The sequence below is a fragment of the Equus quagga genome, chromosome 8 (genome assembly GCF_021613505.1).
Source record: "Equus quagga isolate Etosha38 chromosome 8, UCLA_HA_Equagga_1.0, whole genome shotgun sequence".
Classification (NCBI taxonomy): Eukaryota; Metazoa; Chordata; class Mammalia; order Perissodactyla; family Equidae; genus Equus; species Equus quagga.
Genome location: NC_060274.1, coordinates 40,922,030 through 40,944,899, shown reverse-complemented (window position 1 = coordinate 40,944,899; position 22,870 = coordinate 40,922,030). Strand labels below are relative to the sequence as shown.

Sequence of the window (22,870 nt, the reverse complement as noted above, 5' to 3'; positions counted from 1 at the left end):
GTGTTAAAATTATTAAGTTTATTGTATCTTAACACTTGAGAACAAGTCTTTTAAATATTCTGTGTGATGAAAAGAGAAGTACACGTAAAATACTTCCGCTTCCTTTTGTAGTATGATGGCTGCTAGAGGCACAGCACTTGTGCGATTGGGTTGCCAGCTGAAATAGCTGAACCTCTTTTCATGGAGCACCAATTTTGTGTGTGTGTGTGTGTGTGTGAGGAAGATTGGCCCTGAGCTAACATCTGTTGCCAATCTTCCTTTTTGCTTGTGGAAGATTGTCGCTGAGCTAACGTGTGACAATCTTCCTCTACTTTATGTGGGATGCTACCACATCATGGCTTGACGAGCAGTACTAGGTCCATGCCTGGGATCCAAACCTGTGAACCCTGGGCCGCCAAAGCAGAGTGAGCAAACTTAACCACTACGCCACCGGGCAGGCTCCATGGAACACCATTTTTAATGAATGAATGACTAAGAGAATGAAGTGAGCCTGTCACTTCAAGGAAGACAATTGACAGTATTTATTGCTAATAATAAAGTTCAAGTCTTCAAGCAAAAATTAGAATTTTTGAAAATCTGCATCCTGTCTCTATGAGACTCCCAATAATTAAAGACTTCTCAGTAATGATATTAAAGTATCCTGGGGGGGGGTTGGTATTGTATAATGAAATGAGTGAACATTTGGAAGAACTGCATACTCAGTGGACAAACATTTTCAAATGGCAATGCAAAGCGTTACAAAATAACGCGTGTAAAAGAGCATGCAAAGTGCAAGATGGACCAATGAAGATTAACATGACAAAGTAGGAAATGTTTATTGGTAAGGTGGCAGATTCCATATTTCAACTAACCTTTAAGAAACAAGCATCTGTAGTGAATTTTGGTGTACTTCCAAAGAATAATACATTTATTTGTAAAGACAATTAAAACACTCCTGTCATTTCCAACTACTGTCTGTGTGAGTCTGGGTTTCTTCACCTACATCAATCAAAACATCATATTTGGGGCTGGCCCCATGGCCGAGTGGTTAAGTTCGTGCGCTCCGCTGCAGGCGGCCCAGTGTTTTGTTGGTTTGAATCTTGGGCGCAGACATGGCATTGCTCATCAAACCACGCTGGGGCAGCGTCCCACATGCCACAACTAGAAGGACCCACAACTAAGAATATACAACTATGTACCGGGGAGCTTTGGGGAGAAAAAGGAAAAAATAAAATCTTTAAAAAACAAAAAACGAAAACCAAAAAACATCATATTACAATGCAGTGAATGCAGCAAGTGGGAGAATCTTGTTGTCTTGATTTGCAAGAATGTAAAATCATGCTACTCTTCTTGCTAAACTTTTACTGCTTTGAAGAACATTTCTTCATAAAAATGTTAACATGTAATGTGCTTTTTATGGTTATTTAAAAATGAATAAAGACTTTTTTATTACGATTATGATAGATGAATAAAGACTTTTTAAATTTTGTCAGTTTTAATTTCTAATATTGTAACTATTGATAAGCACGACCCACATAAATAAAAGTTCTTTGCAATCTTAAGAGTGTAAATGGGTCCTAAGTCCAAAAAGTTTCAGAAGCACTGCTCTAGGGCAATCTACCTGAGTTTGAGTTTATTTGCAGTTTATTAGAGCCCATACACTATGAAGACATATGGTAACGTAGATTTTAGTCCAGTAGAGATGCAAGTTATTTCTATACATTAGAAAAGACAACGTAGGGGCTGGCCTGGTGGCTCAGTGGTTAAGTGCGCACATTCTGCTTGGTGGCACGGGGTTCACCGGCCCCGATCCCGGGTTTGGACATGGCACCGCTTGGCAAGCCATGCTGTGGTAGGCATCCCACATATAAAGTAGAGGAAGATGGGCATGGATGTTAGCTCAGGGCCAGTCTTCCTCATCAAAAAGAGGAGGATTGGCAGCAGATGTTGGGTCAGGACTAACCTTCCTCAAAAAAGAAAAGAAAAAAAGATAACATAGGGTTTTATTCTGTAGGACATCAGCTAGCTTTGTATCCAACCTAACAATCTTACGCTAACGTTTCCTCAAAATGCTATAAATACCCAGTTTCTCCAAATGCTCTTTGAATCAGCTTTATCATATCACTGGTTACTTTGTTAATTAAATTGAATAAAATCTTTGACGTGATCATTATATATTTGTATGAGTGTTAGGCTTTTAACTTTTTGAAGATTATACTTTGATAGATATTTAAGACACGTATATATGCAGTGTGCGTATGTATACCATGCATACACATATGTATGTGTATGCATGGTACGTATACCACCCATACATATAAATATTTCACAGTGAGGGCACACCCGATTCTTTACTCTCCACCTAGCTCTTTCCGCTTAAGATTCGTGCATGCACTCGCTTTACATCCTTTTCTTCTTTTATTTACGCACGTCACCTTGCATTTCACCCCCAGGTCTCTTATCAACAGGACCCACACCACTCGCACGCACGCATCTTTCCCATGTGACCCATCAGCAGAAGGCGCTCGGTGTCCCTCCAGCGGGAGCCTTACCCACGGAGCACGTGACAACAGTGGGGCCCACGTGACTCTGCCCGCGCCACACTCTTCCGCCCGTTTCAAACATGGCTGCTAGGCGCCCTCAGTCCTGCAGTCCGTGCCCTCTTGCGCCTAGGAGCCACTTCGGGGCCCACATCGCTCCTTAGCGAGGCCGCCTGAGGAAGCTGGCGAGGCGTCGGGGGCGGGGCTCTCGGCAAAGCCGCCCGAGTGCAGCTCAGCCCAGCCCGTCGGCGGGGACTGAAGCAGCGCGGACCGGAAGTCTCGCGGGCGCGCCGGCGGCGGAGCGGTTACCGCAGCGCGCCGGAAGTGGCCTTGGGCCGGAGTCCGGGCGGCGCCCGCAGTGAGCGAGCTTTCCTCCGGCCGGCGACGCCATGGAGCCCGGGGCAGCCGAGCTGTACGACCAGGCCCTGCTGGGCATCCTGCAGCACGTGGGCAATGTCCAGGACTTCCTGCGCGTCCTCTTCGGCTTCCTCTACCGCAAGACCGACTTCTACCGCCTGCTGCGCCACCCGTCCGACCGTATGGGCTTCCCGCCGGGGGCCGCGCAGGCGCTGGTGCTGCAGGTAACTCGCGGCGGCGGGCGGCCCGGGACGGGGGTGCAGCGAGAGACCGAACTCCCGCGAGCCCACCCTGGGAGCCCCTGAACCCTGGAAGACCCCGACCCCCGGAACTCCCCGACCCCCACGAGTCTGGCCCCGGGAGCGCTAGACCGCCGGACGCCCCCCGCGCCTCCCTCCGCTCCCAGCCTCATTTTCCCCCTCGGGCACTTCCTCGGACCCACCCCCTGAGGCCACGGCTGAGAGTAAGCCGAGATGCTGGTGCGATATCAAGTTTCTCCTCTGTGGGAGCCGCACTGGCTCTTGAGCAGCCTAGTCTGACGCAGGGTGCACTTGGGCCCCGTTTAGCTCCCGCAGCGCTTAACCTTCTGAAGTGCCAGGGGCTGCCAGTCAAGGGAATGAAAACCGTGCTGGCAGGACGGGGAGGCGTCGGCAGCACGGATTCCTGCTTGCTCCAGGACTACACTGGAGGTGGAAGGGAGACTGTGGTGATGGGTGGGTGTGGCCTCCTTGTTTGAAATCTGTCTTCCCAGGTCAAAGGGAGTCATGGTAGTACTTACAGAATTTATACATTAGAGCATATGTTTATACATGCCAGGTTAAATTTATTGTATGTTTGAGATCCTATTAATACTCATTCACTGAAATTGGGTGCCTTGGAATGTAATAAGTATTTTCTGAAGAGGTTTATGCTTTCAACTGCTACAGGCATTGAAGATGCACTGGTGATGTGGATGGTGAAGTGATCGTCTCTCTCCTTGTGACACTTAGGTTATAGTTAGGAAGATAAAACACAGACAGTAACAGAACTATGCAAGGCCCCTATGTGAAATAGCCCAGAGGAGGTGCGAGTGGTAGGGGGATGGAGGGAGGTGGGCAGAGGAGAAGAATAGAAAGGACAGTAGTGGAAATCGAGAAAGGTTTGGTAGGGGAGGTGGGACATTGATGGGATTGAAAGCAGGTTCTGAGCCAAGCATGGAGCCTGTTTGCAGGAACCTGAGAAGATAGAAATGCTGGTGATACTTTCCCGTTTATAAGATGCTTTCAAATGTTGTCTCCTGAAATCTTGCTACAAGCTGCAGGTCGGTCACTGCCTGCGTGAAGAAACGAAGCTTAGTGTGTTTACCAAGTGAAGGGTGGGCTTGGTACTCACCTTCAGAACTGAAGGTTATTCCTCATCCTTGCAGTGGCTGAGTGCCCTCTTAGTCATGGTTTTTAGCACGCCCTATGGCAATTGAATGCTTTCATGGAAGTCCCTGTGCAATAGGTAAGGTTGAATTTTATGTGGCAGATGAGGGTGCTGATTCAGCAAGGTTAGATGATTTGACCACATTTATTGTTGAGCTGGAACTCAAAACTTAATTTTTCTGCTTCTAGTTCTTTTTTCTGATTCCAGATCTCCATTCCATAGGAGAGTGGGAACACTTTTGTCTAGGATGATTGTAGCTTGCAGAAACAATGTGGAGGAGAAAGGAACATTTACCGAGCCCCTGGCATGTCCTAGTTATTATGTGAGGTGTTGTACATGCTAGGATGTTATTTAATTATAACACAACCTGAAAGTTGGTCTTTGCCCTTGTTTTACAGATGACCTGGCGGAGGTAATTCATTTTTCTGGTAACAATATATAAAATATGTAGGAATGTATGTCCCAGGCATTCTTACAGGTTAAGATGTGGTGACCAGTGTAATGAAGTGGAAGTGGGGAGCAGGCCAGAGGGAGGGGAGAAATGAGTCAAAGATGATCCAAGGTTTCAAACTTAGGCAACTGGAATAATGATAATGCATTAACTGAACTGCCACCTAAGAGTAAGGGAAAAAGCTTAGTTTTAGACAAGTTGAATTTGAGATTACAGACAGAAGTTCCTGCCCACAGGCTGTTGGAATGGTGGCACCGATCTTGGAGATGGAGGAACCAGAGCAGTTTGAGCGAGAGAGAAGAGCCGAAGGTGGAGGACAGTTCTTTGGGGAAGGCTCCCAGTGAAGGGATGAGAGAACAAGAGGCAGTGTGAGTGGTGGGCGATGGAGGGAAGTGGGCAGGACAGGACGTCTCACAGAAAGCAAGGGGACAGTTCCAGCAGATGGTTAAGAAGGGTATAGTGTTTTCTGGAAGTGGTTCCCACCTGTCAGCATTGCCAAGGAACTTTTAAAAAGCAGACATTCTCTGGGTATTTGGGTTGGACAGATCAGAGTGAATCCTGGGGAGCTGTTCTTTTATCCACAGAGGCATTTGGCAAGAGTCTTATAAAGAGAGTTCAGTGTTTGATAAGAGTTTTGTTGTAGGGTGGGCTGTTAAAATAACCGAGTCAGATTGAGTGTCTTGGTGCAGCACAGTGTTACCTCTCATGGTCTTAGGTGGTCTCCTGACCCCCACCCCTGCTCCTCTCCCTCTTAGGGGTTTTCTTCTCTGTCTCTGACTTGATAGCATCAGACTCCTTCCTATGTCCACCCTACCTGAGGTGGGGTGCTTGGGGCTCTCTTCAGAACACAGGCAAAGAGATGGGAGTGTTAGGGTGCTTTGTTCTGGAAGTTGAAAGTTCTCTCCTGGTATTTTGGGGCATGGACTGTTGGTTTTGTTAGCATGAAGCTTCTCATCCTAATTGTAAGGGCTTGCCCAGCCTAGATGCACAGCCTGAAGGACTCTCAGCAGGAAAGATGCATGTGAAAATTGCGTTCCACTCCGTGATATATTAGTACATTTTAAGGAAAAAAAAGTTAATGACATTTAATTCATGTCAGCTGATACTCTGTGTTTGTCCTGGAGTCCAGTTTGACAGACCTGCTTTCTAGCAGTCCCTCCACGAGAATCAGGAAAGCCAGCTCTGTCTGTTCCTCACTGAATTTGTTGGGAAATCTTGGGAGAGTCACTCTCGTCTTTGTCACTTGAGAAGGTTGATTGGAGGTCAGATGGCTCTTCCAGCTCCAAAGTCCTGTGATTCTAGAATGAGTGCTGAGGTCGGTAGTGAGTAGAGAGGGGAAGCAGGTGGCAGGTTAGAGGAGGCAGGAGGCTGAGTAAGCAGAGGCAGTGGATGCGGCGGGGAGATCAGGCCTGGGGTTCGAGGGAGGTCCTGTTGTTAGGAGACAGCCCTCGCAGTTGCTTTTTTAGTGGAGTTAAGATGAAGATCTGGGGCGTCAGGAGGATGAGTGGCTCTGAGGGCAGTGAATCTGCTGTCATAAACGTGGATGTGAGAGCAGTGAGTCAGGGGCCCAGGTTCTTTGAAGAAGTAGAAATGGGTCTTCTATTGTTTGCAGTTTTTAGCCATAGGATTTTATTTATTTTCGTCTGCCTACATCTGCTTTCATTGTTCACTGCTTCCTATATATATTTTTACTTTCTTCTTTCACTAGCAGGACCTTGGGCAGGTTACTTACCGTCTCTGAGCCTTACCGTTCCTCATCTTTGAAATGTCAGTGCTGTCTTCCTTACAGCACTTTTGTGGGAGTTTTGAGAGAATGTTTGTGAAAACATTTGGCTTAGTTCAGTATGTCAGTGTCCTTCTTTTGTTCCCTTCCTTCTCAGTGCACAGCACTGATTATTTAACATCTGTCTGCAGTCTAGCCCTTTGGAAATTGAGTCTTACCCACTTAAAAAAAATTTATTTTTTATTTTATTAAGACTATTTTTTAGAGCAGTTTTAGGTTCACAGCAAAATTGAGGGGAAGGTACAGAGATTTCTCATATACCCCCTGTCCCCACACATGTATAGCCTCCTCCATTATCAACGTCCCTCTCCAAACTGGTCTTTTTGTTACAATTGATGAGCCTTCATCACACATCATAGTCACCAAACCCCAGGTTTACTTTAGGGCTCACTGTTAGCCTTGTTCATTCTGTGGCTTTTGGACAAATGTATAGTGATATGTATCCATCATTATGGTGTCACAGAGTGCTTTCAGGGCTCTAAAAATCCTCTGTGCTCTGCCTGTTCATCCCTCCTTCCCCAACCCCTGGCAACCACTGATTTTTTTTTTACCATCTCTAAAATTCTGCCTTTTCCAGAATGTCATACACTTGGAATCAGGTAGTATGTAGCCTCTTCAGACTGGCTTCTTTCACTTAGTAATATGCATTTAAGGTTCCTCCCTGTCTTTTCATGGCTTGATAGCTCAGTTCTTTTTAGCACTGAGTACTGTTCCATTGTCTGGATGGACCACAGTTTATTTATTCACTCGCCTACTGAAGGACATCTTGGTTGCTTCCAAGTTTTGGCAATTATGTAAAGCTGCTATAAACATCCATATGCAGGTTTTTGTGTGGACAGAGTTTTCAGCTCCTTTGGATAAATACCAAGGAGCACTGTTGTTGGATGGAATGGCAAGAGTCTGCTCCCACCTACTTTCCGAGGTGGCTCTCCCAGCCTTCCTGCCTCCACCTACTGCAGGAGCTATTTCTTGATGACCTCACCTCTTGGAGCTGTGATGTTTCCTCCTGTATCTCTGTGGAAGCGGTGCCTTTTGTTCTAGGTCCGGTTCAGATCCCCTTCTTTCCAAGACATCTCCTTAGATTCCTTTCCCCAGAAATGCTCATTTGCACCTTCATTCTCATGATGTCTCAGGTGTTCATCACAGCCTCTCCTGTCATAATTGCCACATGTGGATCTGTCCTGGCTGCGCTTCAGGGTTATGTGAACCCTTGAATGATTCATACCAGATGCCACGTTTCATATGCAGTTTTTGAGTGGAGAGTCCCAGCACTTTTATGGGTGTGACTGTGTCCCAGGAAAGATTAAGGGCTGGTTCACACAGCAGCATTTTGAGTTCTTAGACGGTGGGAGCTGTCTTTTGGACTTTTTGTGTTCCTTGCGCATTGTGGGCACATTGTTGATGTTTGCTGACCTGAATTCCCAAGCTTTCTAAGACTGATACCTCCCCTCAGCCTGTGCAGTGTGGGAAGACAGCAGCAGTCCAGTAAGCCTGTGTGTGTTTTGTAGATTGAAGTTCAACTATATTCCCATCTTGCCTTCTCGAGTGTGAGTTGTTGCTGCCTTTGCAGCTCTCAGTACCAGGATAGTGGGTTGTTTGCCTTGCAAACAAGACTTTCTGGGGGCTGTAAAAATAATGACAGGTGAGACCATTTAGTTATGCATCCTTTAGACTTGCAAATTGGGCTCATAGGCCTGTAAATATTGTGAGCCATCGTTGTAAATTTTTGCTTTTGTTGATTTTGAAACTCCCCCATTAAAGATTGTTTTCATAGCAGCTTTTGATGAAGTTGAAGTGCATTTCCATTTTGCCGATGAGATCTTTTTTTAGTCAACTGCTTTTTCATTCTATTTATGAGATTTTGCTACATTTCTACAGAATGTGTAGTATAGTATGGGGCAGATGAACTCATCGCCGGATTGCTGTTTGATTTTAGGTATTCAAAACCTTTGACCTCATGGCCCGTCAGGATGATGAAAAGAGGAGAAAGGAGCTGGAGGAGAAAATCAGGAGAAAGGAAGAAGAGGAGGCCATGGCTGTGGCAGCTGCGGCAGCTGAGCAGGAGCCAGCCCCAGCCCCAGCTCCAGCCCAGGAGGTGGAAATCGACTCTACCACGGACTCGGGAGGGCCTCAGGGACCTCCAGGCCCACAGGGCGCCGTGCAGGAGGTGGCCCAGGGCTCCAGGAAGGCAGAGCCGCCGGGAGCAGATGCTGGTGCTGCCCAAGTCCCGAGGGAACCAACAGCTCTTCCCAAGTAAGAATTTCTACTTTGCAGCTTGCTTCTTTCTTGCTTGACGTCTGGTTGCTGGTTTGTCCATAAGTGGTTCTCACTTGGTAACATCATCAGCTCTGTCTCAGCATTTATTTAGCTCTTCATGTTTGCAAACTGCGTTACAGTACTTTGATTGCATAGGATGGGAAGTTCATTGGCTTCAGTCTTCTTTCTTTTTCTCTCTGTAAGGTAAGGTGATAATCTGCCCACAGTTGTACAACCAGTTAAGAGCTAGAGCCAGAATTAGAGCCCTGACCTCATCGAGTTATGCTTTCCCATGAGACTGAGCTGTCGGTGGGGGCTTCGCCTCAGAGTCTTGGCTCTGTGTTCTTTCTCTGCAGGAGCACTGCTGGGATGTGTGCCCATGGTCCCCTCCGCCTAATGTACACCTGAAGAGGGAATCTGATATGGGGGCCTATGGACCCAGGGTCCCCTTAAAGACATATTGCTTTGGGCAAGCACTGTCACCTTTCTGTGTGTTCTTTGTAAAGTAGAGATGATGAGAATAGCACCTCCCTCAGTGGCTCTTGTATTGGACAGGCCCAAGGGTGTGCAGCTGGTGAGTGGCTTGAACCAAGCTGTGTGGTGCTGTACTCACTTCTCAGGAGTGGTGTCTCCCGGTGCTGTGAACTGGGTACACAGTCCTTCCTGCCCCATTTGAGTGAGAAGGGCTGACACTGCTTTGTGTGTGAGCTGCAGCAGTGTCTGAAAGGCAGTGTGATGCTCCTGGCCTGCTCTGTTTTTAGGAAAATCTGTGCCCACCCTCTCCTGAGTTGCTTCTGCCTCATCCCATCTCTGTTTCCACTCCTCTTCTGTTCTTCCCTGTCTTTGCACTTGCCTTCTGACCTGTTTTGGGGAGTCTTTGAACGTAGTTCCTAGTTAAGGAAGCAAAGTGAATAACTTAGAGTGACATAAAATGCAGAGTAGGGGAAAATAAATTTTGTGGGGATAGGATGGGGCAAGACTGCAGTCTTAGAGGCCAGTCTAAATAGTGGGGCTAAGATGGAGAAGGGGAGCAGGTCTTGAGTCTGGAACTCTGGTGGAGAAGGGGCGAAATAGGGTCTGGGGTCTGGAAGTGGGAAGGGCCTCAGGTGGAGGGCAGAGATCCGATTGTTCCCTTCAGCCCAGACTTTCTCTAACGTTCTTGTGGTGCAGGTCTGCTGGTGATGAAGTCTCTCAGCTTTTGTTTGTTGGAAACGTCTTTATTTGATGCTTGTTTCTGAGGATATTTTAACTGTCTGTAGAGTTCCAGGTTGACACTGCTTTCAACATTTTAAAGAATGTCTTCTGGCTCACACCATTTCTGACAAGAAGTGAGTGTTCTTCGTTTCCATGTATGGGATCCCTCCTACCCTCACCCCCGCACTCAGGGGCCTTTAAGGTGTTTCTTTATCATTAGTTTCAGCAATTTGGTTATGATTTGGTTTGGTGTGATTTTCTTTGTGTTTATACTTCTTGGGGAGTTTTGAGCTTCTTTCAGTCTCCTCATGTTTTTTTCCTCCTTTAAAAAATCTCTTTTCTTTGTCCTTCATTTGGAATAGTTTCTATTGCCCTGTCTTCAAATTTGCTATCTTTTCTCCTTTAGTGTCTAATCTTCAGTTAAACTTGTCAGTACGCTTTTTATTTCAGATAATGTTCTTTTCAGCTCTGTAAGTTCCCTTTGATTCTTTTTTATGGCTTCCATTTCTACCTTCATTGTTATCCTCTGAATCATTTACCATAGTTATATATTAGCTGTGTAAAGTCCTCATCTGCTAATTTCGTTATCTCTCTCATTTCTTGGTTGGTTTATGTTGGCTGAGTTTTCTGATTTTGGATCACATTTTCCTGCTTCTTTACATGTCTGGTAATTTTATATTGGATACTAGACACTGTGATGTTATGTTGTGTCTCTGGATTTTACTTTCTTCCTTTAAAGAGTGTTGAGTTTTGTTCTTGCTGGCAGTTAATTTATTTGCAGATTAGTATGCCCTTTTGGAAGCTTGTTTTTAAGTTTTGTTGGGGCGTGTCTGGAGTACCTACTTCTAAAACTTGTTGGGCTCTCCTGAATGTTCCAGCAGTTCAGTGAGGTTTCTGCATTCTTGCTGGTTGAAATGTGGACATCTCATAGCCCTTTGTGAGCTCTGGCAATCGTTCAGGTTAGTTACCAGGAGTTCTCTCTGCGCCTTGTGAAGTCATACTGTGTGCATGAAGTTTAGTTTTCAGCCGAAGACTCACGGGGACCCTCTGCATTGTTCTGAAGCTCTTTCTGTGTTTAGCTCCCGTTTTCCAGTAGTCTTTCCATAATATAATTAGATAGGAGAATGAAGATTGAATATGCAAAGTTATTCACTTCAGTTTTATTTATTCCAGCATTACTTCATCAGCAGAATTTTGGAAGAATGCTGAATTTTCATTAAAGGAATGGCTAAGTACATTTATAAGATACTTAAAAGATTGCTGACCTAGGCATTGTGATGGTCAGTTTTCTGTGTCACCCTGGCTGGGCTCCATCCCTAGTGAGAAAGTGAAAACTAATCTGGGTGTTGCGTAGATGTGACTCAAGTCCATAATCAGTTGGCTTTGAGTAAGAGAGAATATCCTAGGTAATCTGAGTGGGTCTGATCATTCACTTGAAAGGTGTTAAAAGCAGAGCTGAGACCTCCCAGAAGTAGAAGTTCATCCTGTGGACAGTAGCTTTGCCCTGTTTCTGGAGAGTTTACCAGTGGCCTGCCCTATGGATTTCGGAATGGCCTAGCCAGCCCCTTGTCACGTAAGCCCATTCCTTGCAGTGAGTTTCTTAAGATGTTTCTGCTGCTGGTTCTGTTTCCTTGGTTGAACTCTGACTTACAGAGATATTCTCAATATATAATATTATGCGAGAGAAGCAGGCTTCAAACTAATAGCAAATTTCAAAGACATTTAACATTGTATATATGCAGCAGAAAAACCTGGAAGGAAATGAATTGTTAGTAGTGGTTGTCACTGAGTGTGGGATTGTGAGGGTTTTCATTGTCGTCTTTGCCTCTTGCTGTATTTTCTAGTTTTTCTACAATGAGCATACATTTTGTTTTACTATTTTTTTTGCATTCTTTTTATAATTTCTAAAATCTTTATTAAAAGATGGGATTTGTTTCTGATCCCTGAGTACAGCTTAGAATAGCTGCCTTGTTGTCTTATAGAGATCCTGTTTTTCTGTTCTTGAACCAGTGAATTGTGTTCTGGGTTAGAATCAGTTAGTTTTGTGAGTTCTGCCCCAGTCTAAGTATAGAGGGAAGACGTGGATGTGTCCCGGGAAACCTTAGACTGGTGCTCCAGGACAGCATTGCCATGGTCTGGCACATCCTCGGCCTTCAGGTACTTACTGGTTTTCCACAAACACAACAGGAAGTTGTGGCCCAAATCTCTTTAGTAACATCTGAAATGCAGTGCTGTGGCAGATCTGAAATGGAATATGAAAGCTGTCCTTGTCCCTGTTCCACTTTTAGTGGTATGCCAAGTCCCCTCAATCTGTGCCCATGGTTGCTTATCCTATGAGCTGTAGACTTGGGGTCCTGATAATTGAAGAACGTAAGGCAGTTATTCTTTAGATGACCTGACAGAAGCACTGCCCGTTCTGGGCACTCTGTCCAAACACCAGTTCCTTAGAATCCAGGTCTTAGATGGCTGATTCTGATGACTACTGCTTGTCTCATATTTGCTGGTGGTTCTGCCCAGTATTAGGTAGTGGGGATGGCAAACACTCCCCTCTCATCTATAGTCGGGTCACACATATGCTTTTTTAATTTAAACAAATTCAGCAGAATTTGGGAAAAAGATGAAGTAAGATGATAAAAATTTGGGCATCTGTTTTTTGTTATATATTTTTATTATAAACTGTTCATTGAGTATAGGACAATAATTTTTTTGTTCTATTGAAGTGCAGTTTACATAACAGTACAGTTCACTCTTTTTGGAATAGTTCATGACTTTGACAAATGCAATCTTGTAAATGCCATCACAGTCAAGGGAGAGGAAGCTCTGTGAGCCCAGCCCCCACTTGCTTCTTGGGAGTCACTGCCTGTCCCCCTCCCAGGCTCTGCCAACCAGGGATCTATTTTCTGCCCTAAAGTGTTTGCAGTGTACATTTTCATTTATACATAATTACAGATTTTTACACATTAAGCCACATATATTTTTGGGGTGATTTAGGGGATATTTGAGGGAAATTTTAATTTGATCTAATTTTCCCATCACTCTGAATTTCATTCTTGCTCCTGCCCTGTTGTCACTGCTATGACTTTTCAAGTGAAGATCAAAAATGCCCCCACTTCAGTGCTTAAAGTTCCCAGTTTTATTCCTTAGAGAAGGGAGAGAATTTGGGCACACAAAAACTTCCCTGCCCACACAAGATAGCATTTGAGAATGTGCCTGCGTTCTGCAAGGGAGGTTTACGGTTAACGAGTTCATAGTGATGACATAAAAAATGCTGTGCAGTGGTGACCAGGGCTCGAAGGACTTCTGGGGTTCTGGGGAGCTTTCAGAAAAGCCAAGAGACATTATTAGTATCGTGGAAGGAGAGAGGGACACAAAACCGATAACATCAGCATCACTGAAGCACCTCTCAGAGCTGCATGTGGGGCTCACTTCTGGGGTCTGCGTCTGCGGCGTCTGATCCCATGCCAGCCGCCATGGCTCTTGCTGTTCACCCCTCTACCGGCAGGTGTCACTGCCTTTGCTGGTGCTGAGATGCTGCTGAAAATCTGCAGAAGGCTGGGCCGTCTCTGGCTTTTGCCTTTATAAATCACAAACAGAATTCTTTAAAAAAGAAGAAAAAGAAAAAGGAAGTAGCACTGAGAGTAAATTACTACCTGGAAACAGTGTCTGTGCCCTGGGAGCCCGGCCTGGATGAGGGGCAGGGTGCTCCCATGCTGTCTGTATTGAACGGCAGTATGTGTCCTGGGTGGCCAGGCCATCCGTTCACCTGTGCAGGGAAGCAGACTGCAGAGCCGCACGAGAAGGCGGTGTCAGGGGACTCCCTGACCTGTTGACCCATCTGGTGAAAGCCTGGAACAACAAGGCTTAGGAAGCTGCTTGCTGCTTTGCCTTTTTTTGGGCGGCATGGCCTTTGTGTCCCGCTGTTGCAGGGATCCAGGTGCTTCTGGGGAAGGGGATGGCGTAGTTTGGAGGAGAAGTTTCAGGTCTCCTAGTAGTATCCTCAGCAGATGCTTCATCTTCATCGTGCTTCTCCTTCCTGATTCAGCCGCCCCAGGCATGGGCACTGTTTATGTTCTTCACTGTCTACCTCTTAGCAAGACCTTCCAGCACCTCCATCCGTCTGCTCTCTCCCCCGTAGGTCACTGTGCCTCCTCTGAACATGTGTTTCATCTCATCATTCGTTTATGGCTAGTTGTTCCCACATCTTTCAGTGTCGGGGTGGAGACTTACTCAGCCTCTCTCAGCTCCTAGCCCTGTGTAAGGGGAGCATCTGAAGCGTGCTGACTTCATTCCTTGACACCTCTCTTTTTAGTTCTGCTCACCGAGCAATGGTGACATCTGTGCCCTAGATGTTCCTCGGTGGACTGTCAGGAGAGCAGGAAGTCCACTCCATGACTTTCTGCTCCCCCTCCTGTGTTGTTTTAAAGCAATTTCTACCTCATGTTATTTCATCTGTAAGATTTTCAACTGGTGTTTAAACTTCCAGTTTTCTCATAAAGTCCTGCTCCATGCTAGGGAATCCTCTTGCATGCACTCAAGCTACCTGAGAGCTGGGTTCCGGGGTTTGTCTCTAAATGGGTCCTTCCTTTGTTGGCCCCTGCTTTTTCAGGTGCCCTTTGCAGGAGGCCACTTGATAGAGGCACGTGGACATGGCCAAGCGCCCACCCCATCAGCTTCTGGTGAAGATTGACTGAGGTCAGTGTCTAAGACCTGCTGAGCACAGTTCCTGGCGCGTAGGGACCATTTGAGAAGTAGGCACACACGCTGTTATTAATGTTACTTCTTTAAAACAAGAACAAGTTGTTCCTTTTTCTTCTTAATTGTGCTCAATGTGGAATATTTGGGAAATAAAAATAAATGTATCAAGAAGAAAAAACATTCCACCACTCCCTATATTAACTTTTTGGATATTTTCTACAGTTTTTTTGTATGCAAATTTATGTGTGTGGACACACACACACAAGTATGTTTATAAAATTGTGTATTACACTATGGCTTCTGTTTTGGTGAACATTGTGTCCTGAGCATTTCCTGCATCCCTTTTGCCGATTTTGAGTTGATGTTTTACACTGTTGAGGGTTGTGTGCCTGAAAAGATTCTTGTGCTCAGATGAGGGTGTTTGCTGAGATCGTGCACTCAGAGGATAGTGAACAGAGAGCCAGGGGTCCGGGACGTCTGCTAGCCTTCTGCTTAGATCCAGCTCTCTCGGACCCCACTTAGGAGTCATGCCTGGCATACCTGCCTCAGGATGTGTTTTCATCTCGCCTGGTATATTAGCTGCTATTTCACCCTCCCAGTGATTCACCCTGAAACTGCCCCTTCTCTAAGGAACCTCAGGCATAAGAGGCCTCCAAAAGATTTGATTTAAAGCACAAGTCATGGGGGCCGGCCCCGTGGCTGAGTGGTTAAGTTCGCGCGCTCTGCCTCAGCGGCCCAGGGTTTTGCCAGTTCGAATCCTGGGCGCGGACATGGCACCACTCATCAAGCCATGCTGAAGTGGCATCCCACATGCCACAACTAGAAGGATCTACAATTAAAATATGCAGCTGTGTACTGGGGGGCTTTGGGGAGAAAAAGGAAAAATAAAATCTTTAAAAAAAATCACAAGTCAGAAAAATCTGATTTAGGTTGTTCGTTAGAAGAACTTTTTTCCTCCTCTGGAAGCATTGCATTTTTGTTTTTATTTTGCAGTTCGGTTTTAGCTTATTGGCTTTTTTGAAGCCTGTACAAGGTTGGCCTGTATATCTTAACAGCAGTGACTTATATTGAGTTTGTTGGATACTGAAGCTATATTGGAAAAAGGACCTGGCGTCCTAGCCTGTGAGAGTGGGAGGGGTGTCAGGAACCATGTGCGTGAGGGGGAGGAAGAGGCGTGTGAGAATCACCCGTGGAGCTCTTCCCCCTGGAAATGGGTATTTCAAGATGTGAGAACCCAATCTGCTTCCTTTTGCAGATGGAGAAATTGAGATGTGCAGTGGTGAAGTGCTTTGCCTAAAGTTACACAGTTAGAAGGTGGAGCCGGAGTGACTGGCAGCTGAAGCAGTGCTCAGTGGGCTCAGAGGCTACACTTGGGGATGTTTGCTTTGCCGTGTTAAGAAAAAAGCAACTATTACCAGAGCTATCCTGAGAGAGACTTTTCAAGACTAAAACAACCAGCTTCTGTTTGAGTATTTTGCTATAACACTAAAGAAGTATAACTTTTTACGCCAGCTTGTTTTTTTCCGTTGAAAAGGAAATGTATGCCACTTGGAGAGAACGTAGTAGGTAGGATTTAAACATAAATGAGAGTAGACAGAAGGATGTAGTGAATCCGCGCGTGCTCATTGCCAACCCCAACATCCGTCCGCTGCTCCCCCTCCTGTGTTGCTTTAAAGCAATTTCTACCTCATGTTATTTCATCTGTAACGTTTTCAACTGGTGTTTAAACTTCCAGTTTTCTCATAATGTCCTAATTAAGAAAGCAGTAATAAAGTTCTCTGTAAAGCTACAAAGAAGACTCCAGGCACACAGTGCTTGGAGTTGACCCTCTGTTTTTCTTTTGTTTCCTCAAAATTTATTTGTTAAAAAAAATCAAGTTCTTGGTATGTTGAGTTTCCCACTCTCTGGATTTTGCTGATTGTTACATGGTGTAGTCAATTGGCAGTTGGATTTAGGGTAGGCATTTTTGAAAGTTACAAGAGCATGTAATGTAAGTGAATTCTCCCTCAAAGCAATCATTGTCCATACTTTCTTTTGTAAAATTCTTTTTTTTTGGAAGATTAGCCCTGAGCTAACATCTGCCGCCAATTCTCCTCTTTTTGCTAAGGAAGGCTGGCCCTCAGCTGACATCCATACCCATCTTCCTCCACTTTATATGTGGGACGCCTGCCACAGCATGGCTTGCCAAGCGGTGCCATGTCTGCACCTGGGGTCTGAACCGGCGAACCCTGGGCCACCAAAGTGGAACATGCGAACTTAACTGCTGTGCCACCAGGCCGGCCCTCTTTTGTAAAATTTTTATACTTTATAAAATTTTTTTTTGAGGAAAATTAGCCCTGAGCTAACATCTGCCAATCCTCCTCTTTTTGCTGAGGAAGACTGGCCCTGAGCTAACATCTATGCCCATCTTCCTCTACTGTGTATGTGGGACGCCTACCACAGCATGGCTTGCCAAGCGGTGCCATGTCCGCACCCGGGATATGAACTGACAAACCCGGGGCCGCCAAAGCGGAACATGCAAACTTAACCGCTGTGCCACTGGCCCGGCCCATAAAATTTTTATTTTTTGTATTTATCTGAATATATTTTCCCTATTATATACAATACACTGTGTGTACTTTGTGTTACATCCCCAAGCGTGCCAGGACAAGCAGCTGATGGACCGAGTCTCTCTGTTGCCAGGCACCCTTCTCTTGGTGCACGTACTTTGTTACTGTCCTCGAAGTGCAGAGGCAGGTCTGTCTGTCACCCCCCATGTTTCGGTTAAGGACCCAGCCCAGGCCTGCTGGAGATGAGCAGTGGAACCTGGGTTTGCCTTTGGGACGTTCCCTGTGTTGTGGCTGTCCTTGCAATCATTGTGGCTTTAAAATACTGATTCCTGGGCCCACGCCCAGAGACCTGATTTCACTGGCCTGGTTGTGGCCACGTCTTAGGATTTTCAGAAGCTTTCCAGGCAACCCTGTCTGTAGCCAAGATTTCTCTTGACCACCTCACCCTGTGGCTATGGCATCATTATTTAGTGAGTCTCCCTGGGGAGTATAATTAGGTTGTTTCCAATTTACTGCCATCACAACTGATGTTGCAGTGAATATGCTGTTCGTGTTTCTTGGAACACGTATATGAGTATCTGTTGGACAAATTCCTAGAACAGGAATTAGTGGGTCAAAGGGTATGGCATGTGTAATTTTGATGGATGTTACTAAATTGGCCCAAGAGAGATTGTTCTGTTTTGTTCTTTCACCACCAGGCTGTCCGATGTTGGGTACCTGGTTCAGCCCAGGTGCCAGCCGGTGGCCTTAACCCATTTCTTGGCTGCTCTTAACCTGTGCTTCACTGGTTTTATTTGAAATGCCATTCATTGTGACATATGTTGGATTCTGATGGGTTTTGTATGTGTTTCTGTATTTTTTTCTCTTTATCCTATTTACAGATACTAAGCCATTTGTTCTCTTTGTTTGCCAGTACAGTCGTGTACCGCATAACGACGTTTCAAGTCACTGGCAGGCTGCATATACGACAGTGGCCTCATAAGATCAGTACCATATGCCCAGGTGTGTAGTAGGCTGTACCACCTAGGTTGTGTAAGTACACTCTATGATGTTTGCATAACGATGAAATTGCCTAATGACGCATTTCTCAGAACGTCTCCTGGTCGTTAAGCGCAGCGTGACTGTAACAATTACTTACCATTGGTTTGTTGTAATACATTTTAACACATGGTACAACTGTGTTTCATCTCCCCCTCACCCGCAGACTCTTATTAAAAATTAATTTTTCCATATGAAAATTCTGTTGAAGTTTTCATTGGGAATACATTAAATTTATGTTTTGAATTAGAATTGACACCTTTACATTATTGAGTCCTTCTAAGAACAGAATATATCTTATTTATCCAGGTTTTGTATGTTCTGTAGACTTTAATGTCTTTACTTAATAGATCCTGTACACCAATACTGAATTCTCTTATTGGTTTCTAATAGTTTCTCTGTTGATTTTCTTAGATTTTTCTAGGAATATAGACTTAGTATTTATTATAATATGTTAGTAACAGCTATATTTGTTAATAAGTTATGTACTTTTTTAACATTTAGAATTTTAAAGGTAGCTGCATTTTTTCCTCCTCCTCCAAATTTGTTGCCCTGAGCAACGGGAAGGATGGAGCTGACATTAGCTGAGGAGGGAAGAGTGAGGGAGGGGCTGGTTCTGAGGCCGACAGGTTTGGCTCTGGCTTTGGCTGCAGTCGGTCTGAGAAGCTGGGAACCTCATTGGAGGAGTTCCTGAGAAGGCAGTCCACAGGGTCTGGAGGCCAGGGAGTGGGACTGGAGGTGGGAATTTGAGAAGCGTTGGCATGTCCTGCATTTAAAGCCTCAGACTGGCTGAGATCACTGAAGCCCAGAGCGTAGTGGAGAAGAGGTCCTGGGATTGAGAGCTGGGGTGCTGTACGTGAGATGAGGGGTGTCTGCCTAGGGAGCCAGGGGAGCAAGGTGCGTGAGCCAGGGAATGCAGTCCAGACTGAGGCAGCCAGGAACGTTCTGTCCCCAGGGAGGGAGGCAGGCCAGTTGTGGCAGGTGGCACCCTCACGTGTCACTCTTGACGCTCAGCTCTCTATTTGGTCCCTGCAGCTGTCGGGCCCTGACATCCTTAGCTCACTCTCCTCAGTCTTCATTGCCCCTTCCCTTCCAGACGCACACCTGACCTCTCCACCAGTCTTTGCATCTACAGCTGACTGTAGTGTGTCCCCGTGGCTGGCTGTCCTCTTGCTCAGGCCACGCCCTTGTCTCTGACCCTGGATGGTAGCTCCAATGTGCCTGTCCCTTTGTAAACTGCCCTTTTTATGTCCAGCCCTCCCACTAGTTTCCTCACCAGGGAGATGAGGAGGGACAGTTGGCAGAAAGTGGTGGAGGGCTAGAGCCCAGCTTTTCTGTTCCCGTGTGCATCTTGGCTCTATTTATCTTGTCCACTGTGTGTCCTGGTGCCTGGAATGTGCCTGACACAAAGTTGGCACTCAGTAACCAGCTGAGTGAATGAATGATTCAAGTTAAAAATCATGTTCAAAGATGATAAACCCTTGAATTTTAACATATCTAATGAATGCCATTATCCAGTAACATTCCGTCTTTCTCACATTCTTAGAGAGTAAGGGCTTTCACATTTGTGTGTGTCTGTTACTCCCAGTCTTCTTTTATGGCAGCTCAGTGTTCTTTAAACTCCCTCCTTGAGCCCTGGGTGTTAATAAGTCCAGAGGCTTCTTTGCTGTGTTCCTTTCTGTGCTGAGAGGTCAGGTACTCAGCTTCCCTGGTGGCGTGACCCCCGAGGGACAGAGCCCGGGACTGAGAGTCAGGAGCCCTGGTCCACGCAGGCCTCAAGCTCTGTGATCTGTACCGGGAGGGAGCTGGAGTAATCCCAAGTTTCAGGTCTCTTTTTATTAAGCCGAGGAAATTACTCTGAAAGTGGAATCCTTCTGGGAAGCCATGAGTGTAATGGCTGACATAGAGCTGGAGCCTCAAGCAGAGCCTGGATGCATGGGTGGCTTCATTGCGAAGTTTGCTTTGAGAACCCCCGGAATAGGTCATCTTGGACAACTCAGCTCTGAATCTGCTGTGTCTGGTTGCCTGTGAACTGAGGAATCAGGTACAGAAGCCTGGGTTCTGAATAGCAAGGGTCAGGTTTGTGGCTTTGATGCTGCAATGGAATGCAGCCAGTCCTTTCTTAGCTGAGCAAGGGCCACTCTGTGCTCTCTCATGTAACTCTCAGTGTCTACTTTGTGGTCTTTAAAAACACTTTCCGTTTTTTAGATAGTTCAGATCTGCAAAAAACAAAGTTACAGAAATCGTACCAAGAATTCACATACATCCTTCTCCCGGCGTCCCCAGATGTTAGTGTCTTTTGCAACCAGGGACTGCTACGAGCTCATCTGAAGACCTTGTTCTGATTTCGCCCATTGTTCCAGCAGTGTCCTTTCTCCTGGGCCAGGGTGTGACTATTGTCGTCACTGCATTCGGGCACATCTCCTGTCTGGCACAGTTTAGTCTTGTCTCTCATGACCTTGACACTTTTAAAGAATTCTGATGTCTTTTCTTCTCAGTAAAATGTTCCTCAATATGGTGGTGTTTGGTGTTTTCTTGTGACCAGCTGTGGCGGTGGCAGTGGCTGCCTGGCTTCTGAGGAGTTACTGTTTTCACTTCTGTACTTAATGAGTGTCTTGTGGGAAGATAGGTGGAGACTCTAAATGTGTTGTTGCTCCTCATAGTTTTGCCCATGCATCTTAGCAACCATTGGTTATTCTTGCCTAGAACAATTCTACTGTGGTGTCTGCCAAATTGCATGTTGTTCCCATCCTTCTTTCTGCATCTCTTAATTGGGGCTGTTCTGTGAGGAGAGGCTTTTCTTTCTCCCTGCTCACTTATTTGTGTGTGTGGTGGTTGTGTGTTGCTGTGTCCTTACTTATGCCCCCACAATCCTTGTTTCTTTTGCTTAGGGTGCCCCTTTGAGTAGACTTGGCCTTTTGACATGTTCGTGTCATTTTCCCAGCTCTTCCCTATGTTCTCATGCCACAAGGCATACTGGGTCATCCCGCTGTGCAGTCGACCTTTTCTCTGATTGGAGGATGAGCTAAGAACCAGCATCCCCAGCATCCGGGTGTCACTGTCGGTGTCCTGGCTTCCAGGCCTGCTTTCTGCCCATTTCATGGTTTATTTCCTTACCCTTGGAAGCCATCCTGCTCAGCTTTTCACTTATTGATTCCAGCCTTTCTTCTCCTTTTAAAAAGTATACGGTAGGGATTGAGAGTGAATCTTGGAGTCAGAAGCCCTGCATTCAAACAGCAGCTCTGACATTGCTAACCTGTCTGGCCTTTGGGTGTTAGTTTTCCCACATAATGTGGGGGTGATGATTCGTAGCTTGGAGGCTTGTTGGGAGGGTTAAATGAGACAGTGTAACTAGAGCCTTCAGTCCAAGCTGAGTGATCACTTTGATTCCTTCATTCAGCAAGTGTTTATGGAATGAAGACACTTGTGGGTTTGTTTCAGGGCCTGGGGCAAATGGGGTTCAGGTGTGCCAGCCCAGTGGGGCCTCTGGCCGGCTGTCAGGGGCAGCACCTCCGCCGTGTTCCGCAGCTGTCCTACAGCTGCAGGCAGGTGGGGAGAGCGAGTGGCCGCTGCGCTGGCCCTCATTACATGAGCAGTCCCGGTTCTGTCAGTGCGTCCTGCTTCCAACAGCCAGCCCCACGCTGATCTGTGGGTGGCATTGTCGCGTCCTGGAGTCGGAAGGAACTTCTCCCCTCCTCTGGTATAACCTTTCTGCCTTCATTGGCCGATTCTTCCTTGGGGTAGGATGTGGCTTACAGCGGTGCAGCTTGGGGGCTGCGAGGGGGGCAGTCACAAGGAAACCAGCCGGTGCCCCTCAGGTTTCCGCCAGGGTGGCCCCGAGCCCCGTAGGCTTGCTTGGGCGGAATCTTCTCCACAGGGAAGTTGGCACTCTCTTCCCAGGACCTGCAGGAGGGGCAGGAGGCAAGTCTGGGCCGGTCCCCCCACAAGGCCCTGTGCCCTGGGCAGTCCTTCCCACCCCCACTGGTGTGCTGTGCTGGCAGGCTCCCTGAGAGCTTCCTGTCCTGCTGCCGCCAGAGCTCCGCAGCGAGTGAGTGGGTAGGCCTAGCTGTGACCTAAAAACACTCGAGTGCTTTCTGGGCGTCCCAGGGGAAAGCTGAACAAAGTAGGAGGAATGTCATTTCAGATGCTCATGTTCTCTCAGGAGAACAAACTTCCAGGCCCTCTGTTTCCTCTCGTTTCTGAAGGCGGTGCTGCTGTACCACGACTCTGGTGCCTATGTGCCTGTCAGGTGTAGTGACAACTGGCTTCTTAACTTGTCTCGTGTGACTGCCCACCCCCTGCCCACTCTTTTGGGTCCTAAACAAGAGAACAGAGAAGTCTCTTCCCCACCCAGAGGAAAAGAAGCCCCAAAGTCTCCCAACAACAGCGGCAGAACCCATGTAAGCAGGTCCCAGAGGTCAAAACCAGGAAGGAAGGGGACGGCTGCCTGCACGTGAGTGTGCACAGACGTGGGGCGCGGTTCTTCTCCTCCAGCTAGTAGGCAGTGGCCTCCGCGGGACACAGGTGGATCTCACAGCTAACAGCGGTTTTCAGGTTGAGGCTGAGATCTGTTTGATGAGAGGACGTTGGAAAGCACTCTGCCCAGGGTAGCCCTGGGATG

The 22,870-nt window shown here is 46.5% G+C and overlaps 1 protein-coding gene across 1 annotated transcript in view; it reads left to right on the top strand.

The window, feature by feature from the left end:
* The first annotated feature begins 2,709 nt into the window (after positions 1–2,709).
* The window catches only part of NUDCD3 (NudC domain containing 3), a 94,769-nt gene continuing 74,608 nt past the window's right edge, over positions 2,710–22,870 (top strand). The window contains exons 1-2 of the mRNA XM_046669125.1: positions 2,710–3,100; positions 8,454–8,770. Of these exons, the coding sequence (XP_046525081.1) occupies positions 2,909–3,100; positions 8,454–8,770 (509 nt within the window). The 5' untranslated portion in view covers positions 2,710–2,908. The remainder of the gene's footprint in view (positions 3,101–8,453; positions 8,771–22,870) is intronic.